We start from the raw sequence: 18,943 nt of genomic DNA, 5'->3' as shown, positions 1-18,943 counted from the left end.
GCCTCGTTACCCACAAACCCTTGCGCAAATCTCCTCGTTTCCGCCTCATTACCCAGAACCCTCCGCAAACCATTACCTCTGCCTCGTTACCCACAGGGCTCTGTTTCCGGTTCTGCCTCGGTACCCACAAGGCACCGCGCAAGACGGAAGTGACGCAGGCGGAAGCGGAAATGGAGCCTCCCACAGCGGAGGAGCTGCGGCTGCGGCTCCAGGAGCGGCTCCAGGCCGAGCACGTGGTAATTAATTACCTAATTAATTAATTAACCGCTCATTAGCTCCAGGCGCGGGTTCATTAGGCTTGGTAGGGAGTTAATTAGCTGCGTTGGTCGTTAATGAGCGGTTGGGGGTCGGTAATTTGCAGGGGTAGGGGTTAATTAGTGGAAATTAGTGTTTATTAGGGTTAATTAGTGTATTAATGAGGTTTGTGAGGGGCTAATTAGTTCTGGAAAAGGTTAATTAGGAAATAGAGGGGTAATAAGGACTTAATTAAAAGCGGCTGTGAGGGTTATCAGTTAATTAGGGTTAATTAGTCAGTGTAATGAACATTTTTTTAATCTTAGAAATTACTTAATTAGTGCCTAATAAGCGTCTAATTAACACATATCTCCTGGTAATTAGTATGTAATGGTTGCCTATTCGCAATTATATTCTATTAATTAGTAGGTTGGCCATATTATTTAGTGGCTATCGTGTGGTAATTAGTAATTAAGACGAGTTAATTAGTGATTTAAAAGTGTTAATTAGAGACTAAGAGGTTTTAATTAGCGGCTAATCGGTTTTAATTAGTGATTAATGGCTTATAATTAGTGTTTAAAGGCTGCTATTAGTTTTTAATTAATGTGAATTAGTGTTTAGGGTATTAATTATTCTAATTATTAAGGTTTTTAATAATTATTTTATTATAGTTTTAGTACGAGTGCAATGGGTGTTAATTAGTGCTAATTACTGCCAAAATTGTGATAATTAGTGGTTATTAGCGGCTAAGTAGCACTTAATAGCCATCTATTAGCATTTAATAGATGTTAATTAGCTGCTGAGGGCTTTAATTGGTTTTATTAATAACTGGATTGATTATAAATAGAGATTATTGGGTGGTAATAATGCTAATTAGCAATTAAGGTGTTTTAATTAGTGAATAATAAGCCATTAAGGGTGACAATTACCATTTAACAGCCATTAATTACCAAATAACAACACCTAAATAATAATTAATTAACTAATTAATATCTGTGGGGTTTCTGCGGGGCTAACGAGCGCTCATTAGCGTTAATTAGCGCTAATTGCAGGAGGTGCAGGACTCCCCCCAGCTGTGCCAGGGCAGCTTCCGCGTCTTCGTCGTCTCCGGAATTTTCCGCGGCCTCAAAACCCTCCAGAGACACCGGTGGGGGCGGGGCCTGAGGGGGCGGGGCCTGAAAGGGGAGGGGCCTGGGATTTTTAATTATTAGGGAAAGGGGTGGGGCTTAAATGGGGTTGGAATGGGAAAGGGGCGGGGCTTAAATTTAGTCAGAAAGGGGAAAGGGGCGGGGTTAAAATGGGGCATGGGCGGGGCTTATAAAGGGTTGGGATGGGGAAGTGGGTGGGGCTTAAATGGGTTTTAATTAGGTAAGGGGCGGGGCTTACATTGGGTTGGAATGAAGGAGGAGGCGGGGTTAAATGGGTAAGGGGCGTGGCTTATAGAGGGTTACAATAGGGAGTGGGTGGGGCTTAAATTGGATTGGAATGGGCAAATGGGCGTGGTTTAAATTGGAAAGGGGCGGGGCATATGAAGGGTTGGAATTTGGAAGTGAATGGGAAGAAATGGGAAATGGGCGGGGCATAAATGGCGTTTAAACGGCAAAGGGGCGGGGCTTATAATGGGTTGGGATTGGTCAGGGGGTGGGGCCTAAACTGGGCTGAAGTTGTGAAAGGGGCGGGGCTTAAATATGGGTAGAATGGGAAAGTGGGTGGGGCTTAAATGGGGTTGACACTTGGAAAGGGGCGGAGCTTAATTTGGATTGAGAAGTGGAAGTGGGTGGGGCTTAAGTGAGGTTTGCTTGCAGGAGGGGCGGGGCTTAAATGGGGTTTTAATGGGAAATGGGCGGGGCATAAATGGGGTTTAAATCAGCAAAGGGGCGGGGCCTATAAAAGGTTAGAATGTGGAAGGGGTGGGGCTTGTAAGGGGTTGGAATGGGGAAGTGGGTGGGGCTTAAATGGGGTTGTGTTGGGAAAGGGGCGGGGCTTAAATGAGTGGAATTGGAAAATGGGTGGGGCTTACAACGTTTAAATAAGGAAAGGGCGGGGCTTAAATGGGTTTTGAAAGGCAGAAATGGGCGTGGCCTACGTATTGTTTTAATGTGGTGGGGCGGGGCTTAGTTCTTTTTGTTTTAGAAGGGGCGTGGCTTAACAGATTATTTGATTATTGAATTAATTATTAGTAAATGAGGGGGTTTAACGGGGCTGAAATGGGGAAATGGGCGGGGCTTAACCCATTCAAATAAGGAATGGGCGGGGTTTAAATGGGTATTAAAATCAGGGCGGTTTAATCGATGTGGTAATTAATTAATGGTGTTAATTAGCGGTTAATTACCTGGCAGGCTCGTTAACGAGGCGCTGAAGGAGGAGCTGGGCCGGATCCACGCCCTGGAGCAGCGAACCCTCACCCCCGAGCAGTGGGAGGCGGAGCGTGGCTCATTAGCATAAATCTGCATACCCAACCCTCCCAGCTCTGCTTCACTCACATGGATTTGCATAAATTAACGCAGCCTGGCTCTGATTGGTTGAGGCCACGCGCCCTTCAGAGCCTTCAATGGAAGAAGAAGGGGGAGGTGTTGCTCTCATTTGCATAAGTTTGCATAAAAGGCAATAAACATTCCTCATTTGCATACAGTGGTGGCCTCATCCTTTAATAGGCAGCTTTTGGCCTGTGTGGATTTGCATAAATTTGCATAAAGGCCGCAAACATTCCTCATTTGCATATAACGGAGATATCATCCTTGGGCGAGGGTAGCTTTGGGATGGGGATGATTTACATAAATCTGCATAAAAATAGTTATAGTGTTAATTAGTGCATTTGCATGTAATGGTGACGTCATCTCTGCTTGAGGGCAGTTTTGGAGTAGGGTGGATTTGCATAAATTTGCATAAAGGCAATAAGCACCAGTCATTTGCATGTAGCGGTGATGTCATACTCTGGTAAAGGCAGCTTTGAATTAGGGCTGATTTTCATGAATTTGCATATAGGCAGCAAAGACTCCTCATTTGCATGGAGCGGTGACGTCGTCCTTGGCTATGGACAACTTTTGGATGGTGTTGATTTGCATAAATTTGCATAATTTGCGGGGTTTTGGAGGGGTGGGGCTCCCAGTGCTCCCAGTTTGAGCCCCTCCCCCCCCGCCATTACACCCGGAAGTTTTTTCGTTCCCGCTGTGCATTTTGGGTAACGAGGCGGATGCGACTTCCTAAGCCCGCTGTGCATTGTGGGTACCGAGGCGGATGCGACTTCTTTATCCCGCTGTGCATTGTGGGTACCGAGGCGGAAGTAGCCCTCACTTCCGCAAAGTTCCCAGTGCTCTCTGTTTGGCTCCAAGTTTGGCTCCCAGTTCTCCCACTTTGAGCTCCCAGTTCTCCCAGTTTGGCCTCCCCGTGCTCCCAGTTTGGCTTCCAGTGCTCCCAGTTTAGCCCCCTCCCTGTTGGAGACCGTCAGTTCCTTAGTTCCCGCTGTGCATTGTGGGTACCGAGGCGGAAGTAGCCCTCATTTCTGCAATGATCCCAGTGCTCCCAGTTTGGGCTCCCAGTGCTCCCAGTTTGGCTTCCAGTTCTCCCAGTTTGGGCTCCCAGTGCTCCCAGTTTGGCTCCCAGTTCTCCCAGTTTGGGCTCCCAGTGCTCCCAGTTTGAGCTCCCAGTTCTCCCAGTTTGGGCTCCCAGTTCTCTCACTTTAGGCTCCCAGTTCTCCCAGTTTGGCACCCAGTTCTCCCAGTTTGGCTTCCAGTGCTCCCAGTTTGGGCTCCCAGTGCTCCCAGTTTGGCTCCCAGTTCTCCCAGTTTGGGCTCCCAGTGCTCCCAGTTTGGGCTCCCAGTGCTCCCAGTTTGGGCTCCCAGTGCTCCCAGTTTTGGCTCCCAGTGCTCCCAGTTTGGCTCCCAGTGCTCCCAGTATGGACATGAGTCCTCCCAGTTCTCCCAGTCCTCCCAGTTTGGGTCCCCTCCCAGTCAAACCCCCGCAGGTTCTCGTATCTCACGGTGCATTTTGGGTAACGAGGCAAAAGTCTTTTTAATTTTCGCACTGCATTGTGGGTACCGAGGCGGAAGTAACCTCCAATTCCTGAACGCTTCCAGTTCTCCCAGTTTGGTTTCCCAGTTCTCCCAGTTTGAGTCTTAATGCTCCCAGTTTAGGCTCTTAGTGCTTCCAGCTGCGCTCCCAGTTCTCCCAGTCGTTCCAGTATGGACATGAGTTCTCCCATTTCTCCCAGGCCTCCCAGTTTGGGCCCTCTCCCAGTAAAGCATAGAAAATTTCTCCGTTCTCGCGATGCATTGTGGGTAACGAGGCAACTGGTATTCTATTCCCCGCAGTGCATTGTGGGTACCGTGGCATTTCCTTTACAACCCGGAAATAACTTCCTCTCCTTGCGTTGCATTGTGGGTAACGAGGCGGAAGCATCCCATGTTCCCGCTTTGCATAGTGGGTACCGAGGCACACCCCAATTTAAACACCTGCGACAGGTGCGCGGCCACGCCCAAACCAGTCCCAACCCAGTACAAACCAGTCCAAACCAGTCCGGGAGGGCAGCCATGGCGGCGGTGGTGCTGGCGGTGGCGCTCGGGGCGGTTGTGGTGGCCCTCGGGGGAGTTTTGGTGGCCACGCTGGCCCGGAGGGGCCCGGACGGGCCCAGGTTGGCAGTGCCGGGACGGGCGGTGGCGCACAGGGGAGGTGAGAGGGGGCGGGGCTACCTGGAGATTGGCGGAGCTTTAGGGAGAGGGGCGTGGGCAAGCGAGAGGAGGCGGGGCTAAAGGCGGAGGGGTTAAAGGGGGAGGAGCTTAGGAAAGGGGAGGGGGGAGGGGTTTGGGGAGGGGGAAATGAGTGGGAGAGTATTGGGGGAGGGGTGGGGCTAAAGGGAAGGGGCGGGGCTAAAGGGCAGGGGTGGTTTCGGGAGGGGCTAAAGTGGGAGGGGCTAAAGTGGGAGGGGCTAAAGAAGGAGGGGGCGAGGCTGAGTGGAAAGGGTTAAATTAGGAAAGGGGAAGGGGAGGGGCTAAAGGGGGCGGGGTTTGGGGTGGGAAGGCAGTAAAGCTTAGGGGGCGGAGCTAAAAGAGGAGGGGTTGGGGTGGGGGCGGGGTCAGAGGAGGAGGGGCTAAAGTGGGAGGGATTCTTAAGGGGGAGGAGTTAAAGAATGGGTGTATTAAAGGGGGAGGGGCAAAAGGGGGAGGGGCTTGTTGGGGGAGGGGTGAGAGAAAAGGGGAGGGGTTAAAAAGTGGGGGAGGGGGTTATGGAGAGGAGGAGGGGCTAAGGAAATGCATGGGGGTGGGCGGGGCGTCAACATGTTGAGTGTGCCAGTGAGGTCAGAAGGAACCAATTAAGCACTAATTAACTTTAATGAGCCCTAATTACCCTTAATTAGCCCTAATTAACCCCTGCAGGCGCGGGGGAGAGGATCGAGAACACCATGGAGGCCTTTGAGAAGTGAGGCCACACCCCCTTCCTTGACCACGCCCCATTTAAGGCTCCTCCCTCTTTCTTAAAGGTCCAGCATTACCCAAGAATTTCGCCCCGCCCCCTTTTAAATTCCACAAAAAGACCACGCCCTTTTCTGAGACCGTCTTAAAGGGGCCGCAGCGCTTTTAAATTAAAGCCACGCCCACTTCGAATGAGTCCCCACCCCCTTTTATTTCCCCCTCCCATATTTTTTAAGGGCAGTGTCCTGTCCTGTGGCCCCGCCCCCACCGCCAGCACGGAGGATTCTCATTGGTTAAATATCTGAACCCCGCCCCCTTTCCAATGGCTCCGCCCCCACCGCCGGCTCTAAGCATTCTGACTGGCTCTATCGCTAGGCCCCGCCCCTTTTTCCTTGGAACCAGTGAGGTCTCCATGGGCTTTGTCCTAAAATTTAAACCCCGCCCCCTTTTTATTTTCCCCGCCCCCAGCATGTGTTTAGAGGGCTCTGACTGGCTCTATCTCTAAGCTCCGCCCCCTTTTGTTTAGCCCAACCCCAACCGCCATCGAAGATTGCTCTAATTTGCTTTAACTCTAAGCCCCGCTCCTTTTTCCTGTGGCCCCGCCCTCAGTGTGGATTTAGAGGGCTTTCACTGGGTCTATCGCTAAGCCCCGCCCCCTTCCTGTTCCTCTGCCCCCCTCTTCCAGCGCTTAGCCCTCTAATTGGCTGTATATCTTTGCCCCGCCCCCTTTCATTTGGCCACGCCCTCACCACCTGCACCAACCTTTCTGACTGGCTGTATCCCTAAGCTCCGCCCCCTTTTAGGCCACGCCCCATGACAAGAACCAAGGCCTTTAATTGACTGTATCTCTAAGCCCCACCCACTTTTTTTTGCCCTGCCCCCAGCACAGTGCGTGGGGGCTGTGATTGACAGTATAGCTAAGCTCCGCCCCTATTTCTGTGGCCACGCCCCCTCAGCTTTTCTTTATTCCTGCAATTCACTTTATATCTTAACTCCGCCCCTTTTCTTTGGCCACGCCCCCTTTTTCAGCCCCAAGGTTTTTAATTGCCTTAATACCTTAACCCCGCCCCTTTTCTGTGGCCACGCCCCCTCCGCTTTTATTAAGGCCTGCAATTGGCTCTATATCTTAACTTCGCCCCTTTTATGTGGCCACGCCCCCTTTTTCAGCACCAAGGTTTCTAATTGCCTTAATACCTTAACCCCGCCCCTTTTCTGTGGCCACGCCCCCTCAGCTTTTTTTAAGGGCTGCAATTGGCTCTATATCCTAACTCCGCCCCCTTTTATGTGGCCACGCCCCCTTATTCAGCACCAAGGTTTCTAATTGCCTTAATACCTTAACCCCGCCCTTTTTCTGTGGCCACGCCCCCTCAGCTTTTATTAAGGCCTGCAATTGGCTCTATATCTTAACTCCACCCCCATTTCTTGTGGCCACGCCCCCTCATCCAGCACGAAGGTTTCTAATTGCCTTAATATCCTGACCCCGCCCCCTTTTATTGTGGCCACGCCCCCTCTGCCGGCACCAAGGTCTCTAATTGACTCTTTATATTAACTCCGCCCCCTTTTCTGGAGGCCACGCCCCCTCTGTTATCACCAAAACCTCCTATTGACTCTAAATCTTAACTCCGCCCCCTTTCCTTGTGGCCACGCCCCCTCTGTTATCACCAAGGCCTCTAATTGCCTCTCTATATTAACCCCGCCCCCTTTTCGGGTGGCCCCGCCCCCAGCGCGGTCTCGCAGGGCTGCGATTGGCTGGAGCTGGACGTGCGCCGCACCCGCGACGGCGTCGTCGTCGTCTGCCACGACCGGGAGCTGTCGCGACAGAGCGGCCGCCATCTTGACCTCCGCCAGACCGATTACAAGGTCAATTAATTAGCGATTAATTAGCGCTAATGAACCGGGATTCGGGGGTTGGGGTGATTAGGGGTTAATTAAGGGGGTAGTGGGTAATGAGGGTGGGAATTAATTGGGGTGTGGGGTTAATTAGCGAGAGTTAATTAGTGGTGATTAATGGATGTCGGTGGTAATTAGTGATAATTAGTCATATTGAAACAGTAATTAGTGGAATTAAATATTAATTGCTGATGAGTTCGTGGCAATTAGTAATAATGTATGGTAATTAGGAGGTATTAATAGTCATTAATTGGAATTAGTGGTAATTAGTGGTGATTAATGGCAATTGGGGCAAATTAATAGTAATTAATAATGGTAATTGATGGTCATTAGTGGCCATTAATGGTTGATAGTGCAAATAATTGTAATTAGTTATAATTAATTGTAACTAATGGTAATTATTGGAGATTAATGGTTATTTGATGTAAAATAATGGTAATGAGTGTAATTAATGGTAATTAATTGTCATTAATGGTTGATAGTTCAGATTAATGTAATTAATGATAATTACTGGTGCTCATTAATGGTAATTACAGGAAATTAATTGTAATTAGAGGCAATTATTGATGAATAATGTTTTTTGGAGCAAATTAATAGCAATTAGTAATGGTAATTAATGGTCATTAGTGGTCATTAATGGCTGACAGTGCAAATTAATAATAATTAGTTTTAATTAATAGTAATTTATTGTCATTAGTGGTCATTAATGGTTGATACTGCAAATTAATGGTAATTAGTGCTAATTAACGGTAATTAGTGGTAATAAATATTAATTAGTTGTAATGAATAGTAATGAGCAGTAAATAATGGTGATTAGTGCCAATTATTGGTAATTAATGGTGATTAGTTGGTATTAGCGTTAATTGATGGTAATTAGCGCTAATTAATGGTGATGGGGGTAATTAATGGTATTTAATTGGATTAGTAACGAATTAAATTGTTGGTAATTAAATTTTGCTAATTAATGCTAATGAGGGGTAAATAATGGTGTTTAATTGGATTAGATAATGAATTTAATTATTGGTAATTAATCGGTGCTAATTAATGCTAATGAGGGGTAATTAATCGTGCTTGATTGGATTAGTTAATGAATCGTAATATTTGTAATTTAATTAATGGTAATTAATCATTTTGGGAATGAAATTAGTGGTAATGAATGGTAATTAAGGACAATTATTGGTAATTAGTGGTAATTTGTTCATAATGATGTTAATTAGTGGTAATTATTACTAATTAAGGATAATTAATAAACATTAATAATTAATTATATTAATTTGCTCTCTTATTAACCCCTAATTAACCCTAATTAGCCAAATTAACGCTTAATTAACTCTAATAAACCATTAATTAATTTGAACGAAGCATTAATTAATGCTAATTAGGGGTTAATTAGCGCTAATTAGGGGTTAATTGCCCCTCCCCAGGATCTCCCCCCGTACCGGAGCCCCCTGGAGGTGACGTTTGCACCAGGTGGGGAAAAATGGGAATTTTGGGTGAAAAAACGGAAATTTTGGGAAAATTTGGGAAATTTTGGGTCCAAAAATGGGAAAATTTGGGAATTTTTGGGTTAAAAATGGGAAAATTTGGGAATTTTGGGGTTAAAAATGGGAAAATTTGGGAATTTTTGGGTTGAAAATGGGAAAATTTGGGAATTTTGGGTTAAAATTGGGAAAATTTGGGAATTTTTGCGTCCAAAAATCGGAAAAATGGGAAATTTTGGGTTGAAAATGGGAAAATTTGGGAATTTTGGAGTAAAAATGGGAAATTTTGGATTAAAAATGGGGAAATTTGGCAAATTTTGGGTTAAAAATGGGAAATTTTGGGTCCAAAATTGGGAAAATTGGGAAATTTTGGGTTAAAAAATGGGAAAATTTTGAAATTTTTGGGTCCAAAAAAGGGAAAATTTGGGGAATTTTGGGTCCAAAAATGGGAAAATTGGGAAATTTTGGTTAAAAATGGGAAAATTTGGGAAATTTTGGGTTAATAATGGGAAATGTTTGGGTCCAAAAAGGGAAAATTGGGAAATTTTGGGTTAAAATTGGGAAAATTTTGGAATTTTTGGGTTAAAAATGGGAAAATTGGGGAAATTTTGGGTTAAAAATGAGAAAATTTGGGAAATTTTGGGGGTAAAAATGGGAAATTTTGGGTCCATAAATGGGAAAATTGGGGAAATTTGGGGTAAAAATGGGAAATTTGGGAATTTTTGGGGTAAAAATTGGAAAATTTTGGATTTTTTTGGGTCCAACATGGGAAAATTGGGAAATTTTGGGTTAAAAATGGGAAAATTGCGAATTTTTGGGTTAAAAATGGGAAATTTTGGGTCCAAAATTGCGAAAAATTGGGGAAATTTTGGGTTAAAAATGGGAAAATTTTGGAATTTTTGGGTTAAAAATGGGAAATTTGGGTAAATTTTGGGATTAAAAATGGGAAAAATTGGGAATCTTTGTGTCCAAAAACGGGAAAATTGGGGAAATTTTGGGTTAGAAATGGGAAAACAGGGGAATTTTTGTGTTAAAAATGGGAAATTTTGGGTCCAAAATTGGGAAAATTGGGAAGTTTTGGGTTAAAAATGGGATAATGGGGAAATTTTGGGTTAAAAATGGGAAAATTGGGGGAAACTTTGGGTTGAAATGGGAAAATTCGGGAATTTTGGGTTAAAATTGGGAAAATTTGGGAATTTTTGAGTCCAAAAATCGGAAAAATGGGAAATTTTGGGTTGAAAATGGGAAAATTGGGAATTTTTGGGTTTAAAAATGGGAAATTTTGTGTCCTAAAAAGGGAAAATTGGGTAATTATTGGTTAAAAATGGAAAAATTTCGAGTTTTTGGGTTAAAATTGGGAAATTTTGGGTTAAAATTGGGAAAATTGGGAAATTTTGGGTTAAAAATGGGAAAATTTGGGAATTTTTGGGTCCAAAAATGGGAAAATTGGGGAATTTTGGGTCAAAAATGAGAAAATTTGGGAAATTTTGGGGTAAAAATGGGAAAATTTGTGTCCAAAAATGGGAAAATTTGGGAAATTTGGGTTAAAAATGGGAAAATTTGGGAATTTTTGGGGTAAAAATGGGAAGTTTTGGGTCCAAAAAGAGAAAATTGGGAAATTTTGGGTTAAAATTGGGAATATTTGGGAATTTTGGGTTAAAAATGGGAAAATTTGGGAATTTTTGGGTCCAGAAATGGAAAATATGGAAATTTCTGGGTGCAAAAATGGGAAAATTGGGAAACTTTGGGTTAAAAATGGGAAAATTTGGGAAATTTTGGGTCCAAAAATGGGAAAATTGGGGAAATTTTGGGTAAAAAAAGGGAAAATTTGGGAATTTTTGGGTTAAAGATAGGAAATTTTGGGTCCAAAAAAGGAAAATTGGGAAATTTTGGGTTAAAAATGGGAAAATTTGGGTCCAATAAGGGAAAATTGGGAAATTTTGGGAAAGTTTGGGAATTTTTAGGTCCAGAAATGGGAAAATTGGAAATTTTGGGATTAAAAATGGGAAAATTTGGGAATGTTTGGGTCCAAAATTGGGAAAATTGGGGAAATTTTGGGTTAAAAATGGGAAAATTTTGGAATTTTTGGGTTAAAATGGGAAAATTGGGGAAATTTTGGGATTAAAAATGGGAAAATTTGGGAATTTTTGGGTCCAGAAATGGGAAAATTGGGAAATTTCTGGGTGCAAAAATGGGAAAATTGGGAAATTTTGGGTTAAAAATGGGAAAATTTGGGGAATTTTGGGTACCAAAATGGGAAAATTTGGGAAATTTTGGGTTAAAAATGGGAAAATTGGGAAATTTTGGGTAAAAAATGGAAAATTTGGGTATTTTTGGGTCCAAAAATGGGAAATTTTGGGTCCAAAATTGGGAAAATTGGGAAATTTTGGGTTAAAAATGGGAAAATTGGGGAATTTTTGGGTCCAGAAATGGGAAAATATTGAAATTTCTGGGTGAAAAATGGGAAAATTGGGAAATTTTGGGATTAAAATGGGAAAATTTGGGTCTAAAAATGGAAAATTTGGGTAAATTTTGGGTTAAAAATGGGAAAATTTTGGAATTTTTGGGTCCAAACATGGGAAAAATGGGAAATTTTGCGTTGAAAAATGGGAAAATTGCTGAAAATTTGGGTCCTAAAAGGGGAAAATTGGGAAATTTTGTGTTAGAAATGGGAAAATGGGGGGAAAAAAGGAAATTTTGGGTTTAAATTGGATTTTTGGGGGGATTTTGGGGTCCAGGGAAAGGGACTTTTTGGGTAGAAAAAGGGGGACTTTGGGAAAATTTTTTTTGGGAAAAAAATTTGCAAGTTTTGGGAGAAAATTGGGAATTTTTGGGTTAAAAATGGGGAAATTTTGGGTTTAAAAATTGGAGATTTTGGGGTAAAAAATGGAATTTTAGGTCAATAAATGGGAATTTTTGGGGACCTTTTGGTGGAAAAAATGGGAATTATGGGAGAAAAAAGGGGGAATTTTTGGGAGAAATAAAATTTGGAAGTTTTGGGAGAAAATTGGGAATTTTTGGGGTTAAAAAAGGGGAATTTTGGGTCCCAAAAATGGGAGTTTTGTGTTGAAAATTGGGAACTTTTAGGGCCAAAAAATGGGGAAATTTGGGATGAAAATTGGGAATTTTGGGGAATTTAGGGAATTCTGGGCCAACCCTCCCCTCCCCCACCCCTTCAGCCCCTCCCCCACCCCCCAAAAATCCCCAAAACTCCCCCAAATTTCCATTTTTTACCCCAAAATTCCCGGAAATTTCGATATATGGGGGCGTGGCCTTAAAATTAGCCCCGCCCACAACAAGCCACGCCCCCAAATAAGCCCCGCCCCCTCCAGGCTCTTTCTCCTCCGGCTGCGATCGCCGCATCCCCCGATTGGTCGAGGTCTTCCAGCGCTTCCCGCGGCAGCCAATCAGCATCGAGGTCAAGGACGACGACGATGACCTCATCAATGAGGTCATAAAAGGGGCGGGGCTTAGGGTGGGGGGCGGGGCTGGGCTAATTTTGAGCAATTTTGGGTCATTTTTGGTCATTTTTGGGCAATTTTGGGTCATTTTTGGCCATTTTTGGGTAGTTTTGGGTCATTTTTGGCCATTTTTGGGCAATTTTGGGTCATTTTTGGCCATTTTTGGGCAATTTTGGGTCATTTTTGGGTCATTTTTGGGCAATTTTGGGTCATTTTTGGGTCATTTTTGGGTCATTTTTGATAATTTTGGGTCATTTTTTGCCATTTTTTGGTCCATTTTTGGGGCTATTTTTGGGTCGAATTTGGTCAATTTTGGGCCAATTTTTTGGGTTATTTTGAGTTTGTTTTGGGACCATTTTTGGGTCATTTTTGGATCATTTTGGGACCATTTTTTCTGCAATTTTCCAAGAATTTTTGGTTATCTTTGGTCCATTTTTGGGTCATTTTTGGTGCCACTTTAGGGCCTTTTTAGGGTCCTTTTTTGGGTCAATTTTGGGCCCTTTTGGGTCATTTTTTTGGTCATTTTAGGACCTTTTTTTTGTCATTTGAGACCAATTTTGGGTCATTTCTTAGTCATTTTTAAATCATTTTTGGGGTCATTTTGGTGCCATTTTTGGGGTGATTTTGGGTCATTTTTTATTATTTTTGGGTCATTTCAGGACCATTTAATTTCATTTTTGAGACCATTTTTTGGGTGATTTTGGATCATTTTAAAATTATGTTTTGGGCCATTTTGGGGTCATTTTTTACCATTTTCGGGTGATTTTGGGGACCTTTTTCCGGGTCATTTTTGGGTCATTTCAGAACCATTTAAATTCATTTTTGGGCCCTTTTTTAGGTCATTCTAGAACCATTTTTTGGGGTCATTTTTAGTAATTTTTTTGTCATTTTTGGATCATTTTTTGGGTCATTTTGGCGCCATTTTTTGGGTCACTTTAGGTCATTTTTTGGGCTATTTCCGTGTAATTTTTGGTCATTTTGGGGTCATTTTGGGTCATTTTTTGATTATTTTAAAGGTCATTTTTGCGTCATTTTTGGGACCATTTTAGGGTCCTTTTTTAGCCATTTTTGGGTCATTTTTGAGCCTTTTTTTTGTCATTTTTGGCAGCCGTTTTGGACTATTTTTGGGTCATTTTATGTCATTTTTTGGGCCTTTTTTGGGGTCATTTTTGAGACCATTTTTGGACCATTTTGGGTCAATTTTTGATTATTTTTTGGGTCATTTTTGGGTCATTTCAGGGCCATTTAAATTCATTTTTGGGACATTTTTGGCGTCATTTGAGGTGATTTTAAAGTCATTTTTGGATGGTTTTTTGGGCCATTTTTTGCTATTTTTGGGTCATTTTTGTACCTATTTTTTGGGTCTTTTTGGGTCATTTTTTACCATTTTTGGGTCATTTTTGGGTCCTTTTTTGTGTCATCTCAGGACCATTTAAATTCATTTTGGGGAGGTTTTTTTTGGGCCATTTTAGGTCATTTTTGGGTCATTTTTGGGGTCATTTTTGGGGTCACTTCAAGACCATTTTAAAATCGTTTTGGGGACCTTTTTTTGGGTCATTTTAGATCATTTTTGGGTCATTTTTTGGGCCATTTCAGGCCATTTTTGGTCATTTTTTTCACCATTATTTTGGGTCATTTTAGGTCATTTTTGGGTCATTTTTGGGGGTAATTTCAAGACCATTTAAAATCGTTTTTGGGCCATTTTTTGGGCCATTTTCAGGCCATTTTTGGTCATTGTTTTCATCATTTTTTGGGCCATTTCCAGGCCATTTTTGGTCATTTTTGGTCCATTTTTGGGTCATTTTCAGGCCATTTTTGGGCCATTTTTTGGGTCATTTTCAGGCCACTTTTAGTCATTTTTCCCACCATTTTTTGGGCCATTTTCAGGCCATTTTGGGTCATTTTTTGGGTCATTTTCAGGACATTTTTAGTCATTTTTTTCACCATTTTTTGGGTCATTTCCAGGCCATTTTGGGATCATTTTTTTCACATTTTTTGGGTCATTTTCAGGCCATTTTTGGGCCAATTTTTCACATTTTTTGGGTCATTTTTGGTCTTTTTTTTTCACCATTTTTGGGTCATTTCCAGGCCATTTTTGGATCATTTTTTGGCCATTTTTGGGTCATTTATGGCCATTTTCGCTTCACTTTTTTTGCCATTTTTCATCTTTTTTTTTCCTCTTTTTTTACCTGGGTGGGGGAGGGGCCCTCCTGGCAGCCCCTCCCCCCCCCTCCCGCCCCTGACCGCCCCTCCCCCACCCCCAGGTGGCCTCGCTGGTCCGGAGCTTCGACCGCGCCCCCATCACCCTCTGGGCCTCCTTCCGCCAGCGCATCCTCCGCAAATGCCGCCGAGCCGTGAGCCCCTCCCCCACCCCGAGCCCCTCCCCCACCCCCGAGCCCCTCCCCCACCTCACAGCCAAAAAAAACCCGGCGAAAAAAGGGTTAAAAATGGAATTTTTTTAGGCGATTTTTTAGCGATTTTTGGCGATTTTTTTGGATTTTTTTGGGGTTTTTTCCCCAAAAATTTGGGGTGGGGGAGGGGCGGGGTTGGGTCAGGCCCCTCCCCCACCCCCTCGGACCCTCCCCCACCCCCACAGCCCCAAAAAAACGGCGAAAAAAGGGTTAAAAATGGAAAATTCGGGGTCATTTTGGGTGATTTTTAAATGGGGATTTTGGGGTGGAAAAATGGGAATTTTGGGGACATTTTTTGGCGGGAAAATTGGGGAATTTTGGGTGGGAAAATGGGAATTTTGGGCAATTTTAAAGGGAAAAAATGGGAACTTTTGGGTTGAAAATGGGAATTTGGGAAATATTGCGAATTTTTGGGGTGAAAAAAAAGGAAATTTTGGGTAAGTTTGGGCGGAAAAATGGGAATTTTGAACAATTTGGGGAATTTTGGGGTGAAAAATGGGAATTTTGGGGCATTTTTTGGCGGGAAAATTGGGGAATTTTGGGTGGGAAAATGGGAATTTTTGGGGAGTTTTGGGAAGTTTGGGTGGAAAAAGATGAAAATTGGGGAAAATTTGGAATTTTTGGGTAAAAAAAAAGGGAATTTTGGGTGGGAAAATTGGGGAGTTTTGGGTTTAAAATGGGAATTTTGGGAATGTTGAGAAGAAAAATGTGAATTTTGGGGGGTTTGGTGGGAAAAATCGGAATTTTTGGTAGGAAAATGGGGAATTTGGGCAATTTGGGGCAATTTTGGGTGGAAAAATGGGAATTTTGGGGCAATTTTGTGGGGAAAAATGGGAATTTTGGGAAGTTTGGGTGGAAAAAGGGGAAATTTGGGAAATATTGGGGATTTTTGGTGGGAAAAATGGGAATTTTGGGGTATAATGGGAATTTTTGGGCGGAAAATGGGAAATTTTTGGCAATTTTGGGGTAAAAATTGGGGATTTTTGGCAATTTGGGGAAAATTTGGGTGGGAAAATGGGAATTTGGGGCAATTTGGGAAAGAAAATGGGAATTTGGGGAATTTTAAGGGGAAAATTGGGGAATTTTGGGGTGAAAAACGGGAATTTTGGGCAATTTTGGTGGGAAAAAGGAGAATTTTGGGGGAATTTGGGGTTGGAAAATGGGAAATTTTGGGAGTTTTTGAAATTTTTGGGAATCCGAGGCCAAAAAAAAGGGGAATTTTGGCAGGAAAATGGAAATTTTGGGCAATTTTGGGTTGAAAATTTGGTGTTTTGGGCAATTTTTTGGTGGAAAAAAGGGAAATTTTGGGGATTTTTAGGGGAAATTTTGGGTGGGAAAAAAGGAAATTTGGGAATTTTGGAAATTTTGGGGAATTTGAGGGGGAAAAAAGGGAATTTTGGCCATCAAAATGGAAATTTGGGGGGGAAAAATGGGAATTTGGGGAATTTTGGGGGGAAAAACGGGAATTTTGGGAAATATTGGGAATTTTGGGGGTAAAAATTGGGAATTTTGGGCAATTTGGGGAATTTTTGGGTGGAAAAATGGAAATTTGGGGGAATTTTGGGGGAATTTGAGCAATTTGGGGTGGAAAAGGGGGAAATTGGGGAAATATTTGGAATTTTGGGTTGAAAAATGGGAATTTTGGGCAGTTTTAAGGGAAAAATGGGAAATTTTGGGTGGAAAATTGGGAATTTTGGGCAATTTTGGGTGAGAAAATGGGAATTTTTGTAGAAAAATGGGAAATTTAGGAAATATTGGGAAATTTTGGGGAGAAAAATGGGAATTTTGGGCAATCTTAAGGGAAAAAATGGGAAATTTTGGGTGGAGAAATGGGAATTTTGGGAAATATTGGGAATTTTGGGGGGAAAAATGGGAATTTTGGGGAAATATTGGGAATTTTTGTGTGGAAAATTTGGAATTTTGGGGAAATGTCTGGTGGAAAAATGAAAAATGTTGGGAATTTTGGGTTGAAAAATGGAGATGTTGAGAAATTTTGGGTGGGAAAATGGGAATTTTGGGGAAATATTGGGAATTTTTGGGGTAAAAATCGGGAATTTTGGGCAATATGGGGAAAATTTGGGTGGAAAAATGGAAATTTGGGGCGTTTTTGTGTTGAAAGATGGGAATTTTGGGTTTGAAATTGGGAATTCGGGGAATTTCGGAGTTGGAAAATGGGAATTTCGGGCAGTTTTGGGTGGGAAAATTTGAATTTTGGGAGATTTTGCTGTAAAAAAATGAAAATTTGGGGGATTTTGGTCGGGTTTTTTTAATTGGATCGGGGTGGGGGTGGGGCCAGGCCCCTCCCCCACCCCCCCTGACCCCTCCCCCCCCGCCCTCCCCTCCCCCCCCAGCACCCGGAGATGCCCGTTCTGCTTCTCGCTGGAGCGGGGGCTGCTGGTGCTGCTGCTCTGGTACCTGGGGCTGCTCCCGCGGCTGCCGCTGCCCGAGGCCGCGCTGCTCTTCCCGCTGCCCTCCATCATCAACCGGTGCGGCCCCTCCCCCCACCCCGAGCCTCCCCCACCCCCTCGGACCCTCCCCCGGTGGAGCGGCAAAAAAAACCCGGCGGAAAAAGGGTTAAAAACGGGATTTTGGTGAATTTTTAGCGATTTTTTGGGGATTTTTTTAAGGTATTTTGACAATTTTTGGGGTTTTTAAACCCAAAATTTGGGGTGGGGGGGAGGGGCAGGTGAGGTCAGGCTCTCCTCCCTCATCCAAATGCAAAAAAAACCCGGTGAAAAAAGGGTTAAAAATGGAATTTTTGGCCATTTTTTATTGATATTTTTGGTGATTTTTAATTGATATTTTTTGGTGAAATTTTGGACAATTTTGGGGGTTTTAAACCCAAATTTTTGGAGTGGGGGAGGGGCAGGTGAGGTCAGGCCCCTCCCCCATCCAAATGCAAAAAAAACCAGGAGAAAAAAGGGTTTAAAAATGGAATTTTGGCCATTTTTAATCGATATTTTTGTTGTATTTTACTTGATTTTTTTAGTGAATTTTTGACAATTTTTGGGGTTTTTAAAACCAAAATTTTGGGGTGGGGAGGGGCAAGGTGAGGTCAGGCTCCTCCCCCATCCAAATGCAAAGAAAACCCGGAGAAAAAAGGGTTAAAAATGGAATTTTGGTGAATTTTTATTGATATTTTTAGTGATTTTTAATTTATATTTTTTTGGTGAATTTTGGGACAATTTTGGGGTTTTTAATCCCAAAATTTTGGGGTGGGGAAGGGGCAGGTGAGGTCAGGCTCCTCCCTCATCCAAATGCAAAAAAAACCCGGTGAAAAAAGGGTTAAAAATGGAATTTTGGCGAATTTTTATTGATATTTTTAGTGATTTTTAATTTATGTTTTTTGGGTGAATTTTTGGACAAATTTTGGGGTTTTTAAACCCAAATTTTGGGGTGGGGAAGGGGCAGGTGAGGTCAGGCTCCTCCCTCATCCAAATGCAAAAAAAACCCGGTGAAAAAAGGGTTAAAAATGGAATTTTGGCCATTTTTTATTGATATTTTTAGTGCTTTTTTACTTGATTTTTTTTGAATTTTTGGACAATTTTTGGGGTTTTTCACCCAAAATTTTGGGGTTTTTGGGGGGTGGGGGAGGGGCTTGAGGCAACCTGGCCCCTCCCCCCATCCCCTCAGCCCCGCCCCCACCGGAAAAAACAAAAAAAATCCGGTGAAAAAAAGGGTTAAAAAATGGAAATTTGGGGGGTTTTAATTGAAGGGAGGGGGCGGGGCTAAAAGGGAGGGGCGGGGCTAAAGGAAAAGGGGCGTGGCTGAAGGGTTAAAGGGGTGAATAAAGGGGCGTGGCTAAAGGAATGGGGGTGGGGTCTCGAGAGAAGGGGAGAAAGGGTTAAAGGAAGTGGGCGTGGCTAAATGACTGGGTGGGGCTAAACATGGGGGCGTGGTCAACGGAGTGGGCGGGGCTAAATGAGCATGTTGGAAAAAAGAAGTGTGGGGCGGGGCTATAAAGAAAGGGGCGTGGCTACAAGAGTGGGGTGGGGTTAAAGGGATGGGGTGGGGCTAAAGGGGCGGGGCAATATGGAAGGGGCGGGGCTAATGGATGG

The 18,943-nt window shown here is 43.3% G+C and overlaps 2 protein-coding genes across 2 annotated transcripts; both read left to right on the top strand.

The window, feature by feature from the left end:
• Nucleotides 1-79: 79 nt before the first annotated feature.
• BOLA2B (bolA family member 2B) lies at nucleotides 80-2,861 on the top strand. The gene is made up of 3 exons (XM_059872823.1): nucleotides 80-236; nucleotides 1,287-1,381; nucleotides 2,574-2,861. Exons 1-3 carry the CDS (start codon nucleotides 171-173, stop codon nucleotides 2,677-2,679), a joined length of 267 nt encoding a protein of 88 aa, XP_059728806.1. The 5' UTR covers nucleotides 80-170; the 3' UTR covers nucleotides 2,680-2,861.
• A 1,769-nt stretch (nucleotides 2,862-4,630) lies between these two features.
• Nucleotides 4,631-17,488, top strand: LOC132341313 (lysophospholipase D GDPD3-like). Its single transcript, XM_059872770.1, has 7 exons — nucleotides 4,631-4,902; nucleotides 5,607-5,649; nucleotides 7,367-7,502; nucleotides 8,957-9,002; nucleotides 12,346-12,464; nucleotides 14,739-14,828; nucleotides 17,237-17,488. Exons 1-7 carry the CDS (start codon nucleotides 4,764-4,766, stop codon nucleotides 17,486-17,488), a joined length of 825 nt encoding a protein of 274 aa, XP_059728753.1. The 5' UTR covers nucleotides 4,631-4,763.
• The last annotated feature ends 1,455 nt before the right edge of the window (nucleotides 17,489-18,943 follow it).

Source organism: Haemorhous mexicanus, chromosome 38 (genome assembly GCF_027477595.1).
Source record: "Haemorhous mexicanus isolate bHaeMex1 chromosome 38, bHaeMex1.pri, whole genome shotgun sequence".
NCBI lineage: Eukaryota > Metazoa > Chordata > Aves > Passeriformes > Fringillidae > Haemorhous > Haemorhous mexicanus.
The sequence above is the reverse complement of the archived record's forward strand: the minus strand, read 5'-3'. Positions and strand labels throughout refer to the sequence as shown.